Source organism: Octodon degus, unplaced genomic scaffold, assembly GCF_000260255.1.
Source record: "Octodon degus isolate 3935 unplaced genomic scaffold, OctDeg1.0 scaffold00007, whole genome shotgun sequence".
Taxonomy (NCBI): domain Eukaryota; kingdom Metazoa; phylum Chordata; class Mammalia; order Rodentia; family Octodontidae; genus Octodon; species Octodon degus.
The window spans coordinates 32,710,375-32,720,050 of record NW_004524583.1 but is presented as its reverse complement, the minus strand read 5'-3'; the positions used below and the strand labels follow the sequence as shown (position 1 = coordinate 32,720,050).

General features: G+C 49.7%; 2 protein-coding genes across 2 annotated transcripts in view; one reads left to right on the top strand and one right to left on the bottom strand.

Annotated features, from left to right (window-relative positions):
* The window catches only part of Coq6 (coenzyme Q6, monooxygenase), a 15,410-nt gene extending 9,498 nt beyond the window's left edge, over positions 1-5,912 (bottom strand). The window contains exons 1-4 of the mRNA XM_004624853.2: positions 5,629-5,912; positions 1,582-1,716; positions 438-496; positions 33-156 (exon numbers count right to left, since the gene is read on the bottom strand). Coding sequence (XP_004624910.1) covers positions 33-156; positions 438-496; positions 1,582-1,716; positions 5,629-5,794 — 484 coding nt within the window. The 5' untranslated portion in view covers positions 5,795-5,912. The remainder of the gene's footprint in view (positions 1-32; positions 157-437; positions 497-1,581; positions 1,717-5,628) is intronic.
* Positions 5,862-9,676, top strand: part of Fam161b (family with sequence similarity 161 member B) — a gene marked incomplete at its 5' end in the record, with an annotated part of 15,330 nt that continues 11,515 nt past the window's right edge. The window contains 2 exons of the mRNA XM_023703491.1: positions 5,862-6,137; positions 8,917-9,221. Coding sequence (XP_023559259.1) covers positions 5,862-6,137; positions 8,917-9,221 — 581 coding nt within the window. The remainder of the gene's footprint in view (positions 6,138-8,916; positions 9,222-9,676) is intronic.

Here is a 9,676-nt window from a genome sequence, read left to right as displayed (position 1 = left end):
TCTTCTCCAAGGAAGAAGGGATGGGCACGCACCAGACACCGCCTCCAGCTGCTTAGTGAGTGCGTGCATGATGACATCGTTCTCCACTATGTAGCCCATGTCGTCTAAATTATCCTTATCGAACATTATCAAGGCCTCTGAGCAGCCATCCCACACCTGGAAACAAAAGGAAAAGATGCATTAATGCCAAGGCAAGGGAATACGCTTCTAATCAGAAATCAAGTATTGCTTTTCCAAGTGACAGAAGCACACGGTCACTGTCAAGTGAGGTGAGAAGATTCTCAACGCCCTCCCCCCTTCCTTAGACTGCAAGTGAGCCATGTCCAATTCCTCCCACACTCACAGGAAATGAAGGGCCCCTGGAGAACAGGGACCCCAGTGTCTTAACACAAGCCCGACCAAGACATCTGCCAGGGTGAACAAGGTAGCAGAGGCACCTGCATGCGCCGAAAGGCTCTGTATCTCATGTTGCAGACGTGATCCCAGGCACCGAAACCTACAAGAGAAAGGCTCTGTGGACCAGAAGCGCTCCTGGACACCTGCGCCCGCTCGGGCTTTGCAGCCTGCGAGAGGCAGCTTTCTTGCTCTCCTATGACAGAAGAAACCCGCTCTGCTCCCATCCGCTATGGTGCTAGGAGCTCTGCCACTATATTCCTAGTCCCTGGCTGGGCAGCGTGGAGTGGGGGAGGAAGGCCCCAAGTCAAGTCATGTTTTAAGAAGGCGAACCAAAGTCACATCATCTTTTTCTTCCTCATCTTTTTTTCTCCAATCAGATTTTGTCTTTTTTTTTTTTTTTTTTTGGTGGAACTGGGGATTGAACTCAGGTCCTTGGTGCTTGCCAGGGAAGCGCTTATTCCACTGAGCCATGTCCCCAGCCCCTCTCCAATCAGATTTTATGGGCACATTTATTTTTTTTTTTATTGGCATATTTTAAATAGGCACAACACTCACACCCCTCACAGAGCACTTGCACCTTACACGATGCAACTTGATTCTTTTCCCCTCCCCCTCTGCTCCTTCCAATCCCTCCTCCCTTCTCCATTTACAAAAGCTTTCTATTTTTTACTTCTTTTCTCATTATCTTACTTTCCCCCTCTTTCTTCTCCTCCTCTCCTCTCTCGTTCCCTTCCCCATCTGAACATCTTCTTCCTAGGTCTCAATATCTATTACACATTTTGGTCCTGATTTACATTTTGGTTCCTCACACCGGAGGAACAAGGCAAGAACCTTGTCTTCTGCAGCTGACCTTCTAGTTAGAGACTGAACACCAGACACTAAAAGACAAACGCATCATGCCAGGCAGCAGTAAGGGTCACGAGGAAGCTGAGGCAACACAAGGAGCCAGAAAGTCCTGGAAGAGCACGACAGGCAGCCGCTGACTCCACTCCCGGGGTGCAGGCAGTCTGCACTTGCCTGCCCCCGAAAGCACGGGACAGGAAGGAGCTCGCCGCCTGAGGGCCGGCTGTGGGGATGGAGAGCAAAGGTTCATATGAGCTCAGGCTCGGTGCCAACAGCGAAGCGCTTCTCCAGGGCCAAGTTCCCCCACTGCAGGCAGCCTGCCGGGACACCATCGCCACTTACTGCTGAGCAGGGTCGCAGAGCCCGGGGACACTGAGCTGACTCTGTTGCTGTACATTTCCGGCAACTTCTCCAGGGCTTTCTTTGGGCCTGCTTCTAGCAACAGGATTTTCTTGTCATGAAAGTGAATATCATGTCCTGAAAAAAGAAAAATTTTATGTAGTTTTAGAAAAACTGTGAATGTTTTGCTCAACAGGATAATAGTGTACTGGACATTTCTAAAGCTAGGAGGGTTTGAGATTTCTCAACATGCAGAAATGATAAATGTTTGAAGAGATAAATGTCTAACCTGGTTAAATGTACAGTGTTTACACATATCACATGGTATATCACTACTATGTACAACTTTTATTTCAGCTTAACAATAGATCTTAACCAATCTCATAGAATTAACAGGACTGGGCTGGAGAGATGGCTCAGTGGTCTAAAGCACCTACTTAGAACAAGCTTAGCAAAAGCATCAGGGACCGCGGTTCAATCCCCCAGCACCACATGCCAGCCAGCCCGCCCCCTGGTGGGCTGAGCTGGTCTCTCTCTCTCTCTCTCTCTCTCTCTCTCTCTCTCTCTCTCTCATAAATAAAAAAAAAAAAAAAAAAAAATAAAAAAAAAAAAAAAAGAATTAACAGGACTGAGAATTATGTAAATTGAACAACCTGTATATAGCATGAGAGATTAAAGAGAAAATGAGGTAGTCAGGCTCAGTTTTTTCCTCCACCATGTTATCTGTCCTTTTATTTATAATTGTTTTATCTTACAAAAAAATAAAAAATTTCCTAACAAAAGTATGTACATATAAATTTTAAAAAGCAATGTGTGGTGGTATATGCCTATAATCCCAGAGCTCAGGAGGCTGAGGCAGGAGGACTTTGGGTCTCAAAACCAACCTTCACTACACAGTGAACTGCAGGTCAGTCTGAAATACAGTGAGTGTCCCTGCAAAAAAAAAAAAAAAAAAAATTGAAGAAAATTGTATTAACTATTCAGGGCTTAGAATATAAATTTCTGGGGCCAAGGAGATGGCTCAGTAGAATAAGTGCTTCCCTGGCAAGCGCAAGGGTCTGAGTTCAATCCCCGGTTCCGGGAAAAAAAAAAATTACAGGGTACAGAATGAACACTACTCACACACAGCCCTAAGCAGTACTTACTCCATCACTCCATCCGGAGCTGAGCCCCACTCACAAGGTAAAGCTTCCCTGACAGAGTGCGCTACCTGCTGTGCGCTTGAGGAAGCAAATGGGGGAAGAGCCATTCCTAGCAGACACAACGTGCCAGGACAAAAAAAAAGAAGGAATTTAATGTTGGGTTTTTCGTAGGCTGAGGCAGGAAGATCACAAGTTCAACGCCAGCCTCAAAATTTAGTAAAACTGCATCTCAAAATAAAAACCCTAAACTGCTGGGGATGTACCCTGCCCAGTGCTTTATTTGGGTGCCACATATTTCAATCTTCAGAGAAACCACTAAAGATGACAATTTTGGGCTGGGAGCATAGCTCAGTGGTGGAGCACAACCCCTGCGTTCCATTTGTAGTACAACCAAAAAAAAGGAGGGGGGGGAACTCCTGCTCAGCTGAAAAATGGTATACACAAAACTGTCACAGTTTTTAAATTAAGAACTTAATTTTTAGAGACTCCAAAACACAGATTTTGCACCAACAAATCTGATCCTAAAACATCTGTAAAGAAAAATAAAAACTAGCACTCTGGGGCTTCGTGAATAGGTGACTGACTCAACACAGATTCCAGCAGGGTCTGAGGAAACCACAGTCCTAGAAGAGGCAAGAATGGGAGCTGCCAAGAAAATGGGAAAGCTGCGTGGGGGCGCAGGCGGGTAATGGCAGCACTCGGGGCTGAAGCGGACCGCCGCCTTGAGTTCTCGCACTGAGTTCAGCCAGCCTGGACTCCATAGTGAGGCCAGTTCTGCACCCTGCCCTTCAGAAAGAAGGGTGTGGGTGCGGACAGGAACAAACACGGGGCATTTTGCTTAACACTGATGAAAGAAAGCCCCACACTGGTTTCACTGTTCATTACATTGTGAGACCTGGTTTGACAAAGAGGAGCCACCATCACGACAGCATGGGAGAAAAGCCAAGTGGGGCAGCAGGGAGGCCCCTCTTGCTCTGCAGCAGCACTGCAGCAACCCCCCCCCCCATCTAAGTACAGCCCTGCACCCGCCTTACTTGCAGGAGCCAGGGCCCACTCCCAGCACAAAGCAGGCCTACCCTGCCCTTCCACTGGGTAGTCACAATTCCTCCTCTGCTAGGCTGTAAACTCTCCCAGGGCAAGAGCCATCTCTTTATAATCACCCACAAATGCTGCAGATCCATGAAGTGGATACTATATGCCTGTGACACCCAGTGACAGGCAGGGAAACTAACAATAAAGTTTTGGAACACATTATAAACTATACCCAGATTCCTTTTTTCTAACACTTCAGTAGTTACTTAAGGTGCCCATAGCCTAGCTACCCAGGAGGCTGAGGCAGAAGGATCACTTGTACCTGAGTATTTGAGGTCAGCCTGGGCAACACAGTGACTTTCCACCGCTGGAAGGGAAGGGAAGGGAAGGGAAGGGAAAGGAAGGGAAGGGAAGGAGGGAGGGGAGGAGGCCTTGGAAGAATAAGTTTCTTTTTTTTTTTTGGTGGTATCAGGGATCGAACTCAGGATCCTGCACTTGCCAGGCAAACACTTATTCCACTGAGCTATCTCCCCAGTCCCCAAGAACAAGTTTTTAAAACACCTGGCAAACTATGGGACCGTTTCTGAACTGAAATAAAATGATCGGGAAATAAAGATGTTTCAAACCAGAACCAGAAAGTGTGTGAGCCTGAGGAATCAAGGAAGACTTCCAGGGAAATACTGTATTAAAGGCCTACTGGAAATTTTTTAGTTTTAAAGAGCAACGTCCAAACAGCTCAGCATGTAGCAAAAATAAATAAACAAATAAGGGGCCGGGGAGATGGCTCAGTAGAATAAGTGCTTCCCTGGCAAGTGCAAGGACCTGAATTCAATCCCGGGTTCCTAAAAAAAAAAAAAAAGAAAACATTTTAATTAGATTCCATCTCCATAAAACTGTCCAGGAGAGGCAGCGGTTACCCAGGGTTAGGAATTGTGGAGAGACTACTGAGGAGTTTCAAGATTCTTTTTAGGGTAATGAAAATATTCTAAAACTTAACTGTGGCAGGGTTGTTGTTGTTTTCTTTCTTTCTTTTTTTTTTTTTGGTACCGGGGATCGAACTCTGAACCTTGCGCTTGCTAGGCAGGCCGTCATGCCACTGTGGCAATTGTGGCAGGTTTTGAGCCCGGCGTGGTGGCGCACATAGGGAGGCTGAGGCAGGAAGACTGAAGTGAAGCCTGCGCTACAAAGTGAGCTCAAGACCAGCCAGAGCTGCATAGCGAGACACTGTCTCTGGGCAAAAAGAAGGCAAAACAACTGTGACGATGGCGGCACAACTGAGAATATATTAAAACCCACTAAACTGTACTTTAAAGGATTTTTTCGGGGGGCGGTGGCTGGCTCAGGATCCCTTAAGGTCTTGAGGATGGTAAGGCATGAGGATCTGGGGATCAAATCACAGTATCCTGCGCCTGACTGCGTTTGCATAAGCAGGCACTTAAACAACTGAGCTAACTGGCAGGTCCAATGTACGTTTAAATAGGTGGAGTTTATAGTACGTGAATTTGAAAAGCACGGTCAGCGCAGCGCGACCCCAGTTGCCCTCCAACCGCGTCACTACGGGGCAGGCTTTCTCCCCAAAGCGCAGGCTCTCCAGCCCCGCCCACTTCGGGCCGCGCGGGCTTCCCCAGCCCCGCCCACTTCGGGCCGCGCAGGCTCCCCAGCCCCGCCCACTTCGGGCCGCGCGGGCTCCCCAGCCCCGCCCACTTCGGGCCGCGCGGGCTGAGGCACCACGCGGGTCCCCGGGTCTTGGGGCTCCTCTAGCCCTGGGAATGGAGCGGTAGATCCAGGCCGCTCGGTCTTTGGACAAACAGCGTCGCGGCTGCGACTATTCCCATCGCCTCGTTCCCCGCCACCGTCGGCCTGGAGAAGCGCTTACCCAAGGCACAGGCCATGGCAGCGCCCACCATGCCTCCTCCCGACACTACCACGTCGTACACGGCGTCTGCCGAGCCGGCCGACCACCTGCGGCAGGGGACCAGCGAGCCTCTGCGGGCAGCTGCAGGCAGAGCACCACAGCGACTCACAGCCAGCCGAGCCGCCATGACGGCGGCCTGCGTCGCCTCCGGAGACCTGCAAGACCTGCCTTGGACAGAACTTCCGGGCTGACGCTGCCAATCCTGCGCCGCCTCAGCCGCGTCCCATGAACCGGAAATAAAACGCGCGAAGGGGCTAGACCAATCAGAACACGAGTCTTGCCTCCTGGGACGGGATGGACCGGAAGGGTGCCCTGAGAGCCAATCAGAGACCAAAGCTAGGAAGGGGCGTGCCTGGCGTCGTCAGGGTAGCCACCTCCGCTGTCACCTCGGCTGCTGCATCTGCCTGGCCGCGGAGATGGCTGTTGGGGGCCCTGCGACAGCCCCTGGCAGTGCAGAGTGCAGCCGTCAGGTGAGGAGAGAAAGAAGGGAGGCAGCAGGACCACGCCCCGGATAGAAATCCCCGAGAGAAGAAACTGCTTTGCGTTGCTTTGGAGACACTGCCGGGGCGTGTTGGGGGTGGGGCGGAAGGTTAATTTTGGAGGGCTGGGGAGATAGCTCAGCGGTCTAAGCGCCTGCATGGCAAGCTCAAGGCCCTGGGTTCGATCCCCGAGTCCGCATACCGTGCCGGTGCCGGATCCCAGGGCGTGCCGAGCCGGCCCTGAAATCAGTCGTGGTGATGCCCCAGAACGTCGTGGTGGTGCGTGCCTGTAATCCCAGCCCTGGGGAGGCTGAGACAGGAGGATCACTAGAGTCTGAACTGCATAGTGAGACTCAGCATCTAATAAATAAATAAATAATAAAATCGGACGCATTTTTAGGTAGTGGGTAACCAGCCTTGTCTCTCTGAGTCTTGAACTACTTTGCCTTTTTAGGAGACTGTGTATGGGGCCATAGCAATGCACCGTTAGCCGGGCTTGGTGCCGCATGCCTGTCATCCCAGCACCGGCAGGCTGAGGCAGGAGGACCGTTGCGAGTTCGAAGCCAGCCCGCCCTACACAGTGAGCTCGAGGCCTGTGTCAGAAAAGACAAACCAAACAAACAGTGCAATGTGTATGCTAATCCTCTCAAACAGCTTATAACCCGTAATACAGTTGTGCCCATTTTGTGTGGAAGAGAAAACTGAGGCATGGACAGGTGAAGAAACTCATCTCAAAATCCTAGACAGAAAAGTAGGTTGGTGGAGTTTAGTGCTAATGGGGTGGAGGGTACAGTGTGTGAGGTTAGGGGACTACCAGGGGATACGGAGTTTCTTTTGGGAGTCATGAGCATTTTCTAAACTTTGTAATAATTAGACAATATTGACTATGCTAAGAAACATTTAAATATAAAATTTAGGAAGTTGTGTGCTATGGAAGTTATACTTCAATAAAATTGAAAACTGTAAAAGCCGGGTAGGTCGCTCACACCTACAATTCCAGCACTGAGGGGACTGAGGCAGGGGGGATCACTGTGAGTTTGGGACCAGCCCAGACTACATAGTGAATTCAGGGCCAGCCTGACCTGCATGGCAAGACCCTGTCTCAAGAAAAAACAAACAAACAAACAAAGGCCATTGTGACTTTCTTTACATTTGTTGCACTGTTTTTCTTTCTTTTTTTAGTACGGGGTCTCACTGGGTAGATCGGACTCACAGTGATCTGCCTGTGTTCAGCCCCCCAAGAGTTGGGATTAAAGGTGCACGCCATCATGCCCAGTCTCATGTTGCACTGTTTTTCCAAAGTGTCTTTTTACTGTTGTTTCTCCTTTTATTCAGCCCAAATTAGGTTTGCAGGGCCAGTTTCTCCCTCACTCTTCACTTTTACTTTCTCAAACCTTGTCACTGCTTAAAAAAACAGAAAGAAAAAGAAATTTGTCAGGCCAGCAAGATAGTTTAGTGGATTATAGGTGCCTGCCTAGCAAGTGCAAGGTCCTGAGTTCAGTCCCTGGTAGAGAGAGAGAGGGGGGAGAGGGGAGAGGGGAGAGAGGAGAAGGGGAATGGGGAAGGGGAAGAAGGTGGAGAGGGGGTGGAGAAGAGAAAGGAGAGGGAAGAGGGGGAGGGGAGAAGGGGAGGGGAGAGGGAAGAAATTTGCCCAAGATAGCTTAAGTCAACCCTAAAATCCTCCCCACACACATAGCCAGCCCCTTGTGGTTTTCCTAATGTACTACAAATTATTAAACCTAACCCTAAGGATAGGTGCAGTCCCAGTGACCCCTCCTGGGCTTTATCCACAGGAAAGCTTTCTGTAGGACTCCACCGCTATAACTCGCATGGTTTATGTTTTTTGAATACATTTTTTGTCTCTTCTAACTAGAATGAGTTTCAAGGGACCAGAGACCATGACTGTCTTGTTTTTGAACAGTACGCTCCCACAAAGTGTTTTCTGTGCATTCTATGTGAAGTTTGTCATACTCCAGGGCTGGAGATCAAACCCAGCCCTTGAGTATGAGGCAAGTACTCTACCCTGAGCTGTCGCCCTTCCGCCTGAATGACTCACAGAGAAGCTGGTACAGCGTCACATGCTCTGTCATGGTGCTCTTTCACCTGGACTCCACGTCTCTCCTGTTAGCCGTTCATCCCTAATGGCAGAGTATGAGGGATAGTTAGAATATGAGAAGATCAGGGATGTGATGGGAAAGCAAGAGAAGGAGGAAGGGTAGCACTTGAGAGGGGCACAGTTGGGACAAGGCTGCGGGTAGGATTCGTGGGGGCAATGCGTGGAGGGCACACCACAGAGGAGCATCCTGTGAAGGCGGCCTCCTGCGGCACGGGCAGGAGCTTAGCTCTTCATTTTGCTCTCCTGCCCTTCAGCCAGCTCGCCCTGTGTCACACTGTGAAATTTCTTTACAGTGAAAATACATCTTACTTTGTGCTGGGTTTTTGGTCTTATTTTTTTTTTTTTTTTTTTTTTTCAGAACCGGGGATTGAACTCAGGCCCTTGCACTTGCCAGGGAAGCGCTTATTCCACTGAGCCATCTCCCAAGCCAAGGGTTGTTTTTCTTTTTTTCTTTTTTTTGAGACAAAGTCACAGTACATAGTTCAGGCTAGTCCACAGTTTAGGCTGGCCTTGAACTCATGGTCCAGGCTGGCATTGCGCTCAGCCTTCCGGGTGCTGGGATTAGGGCATATGTCACCATGCCTGGCTAGCAGATGCATTTTGGAGACCTTTGAAAGTATAATTTAACCGTGACTTATTTCTCTTCCCTTTCAGATATTCCCACCCAAATCCTCCTCAGACTCTGAGACTGAAGGTGAACTGTGTGGGGCTGGGCTGGTGTTGCCCAGGACTGGCCAACTCCATGAGTTCCTCAGCCCAGAAGAAGACACAGATTCTCCTGGCTCAGCTGGGAGCGTTTGCGGGACCCTACAGCAGAGAGGTGGCCGGGGTCTGCTGGAGTCCCTCTTTGCCTCTGATGCAGACAGTGGTGAGAGCTTCTCTGAAGATGAGGATCTGGAGCATTTCTTCCAGGACAAGAGCCGGGGGAGGCCGCAGTCCCGGAGCCCGCCATCTTTGAGGTAAGGTGCTGTGTCACGCCCTGTCCTGGGCCTCCCTCCCTCCCTTCCTGGAAAGGCAGTGACCACTTCTACTTCTCAAGGCTCCGGGGAGAGCAACTTTTGGGTCAAACAGGCGTTCCAGTTCCCACCCAGGAGCCCGCCACCCTGGGCAGCTCTTAGCTCAATGAAGCACTGACGTTGATTAAAGGGATACCTTTCCCTCCACTGTCCCCCAAGAACGGCAAGGCCCCTAGACCTCAGTCAAGTCTGTCAGGCACATGTGTGCTTTGATCCACTTAACATTTGCTTTCTCCTCTCAATAGCTTTGCAAACAGACATTAGTTTTGCCATTTTACATCTAAAGAAATGCAAAACTTCGGCAATGATCCTGAGAATATTCAGAAGATTCTTTAATCTAGGAGTTAATTGGAAAGATTCTCACCCTGACTAACTATATATACTGATACCTGTGAACT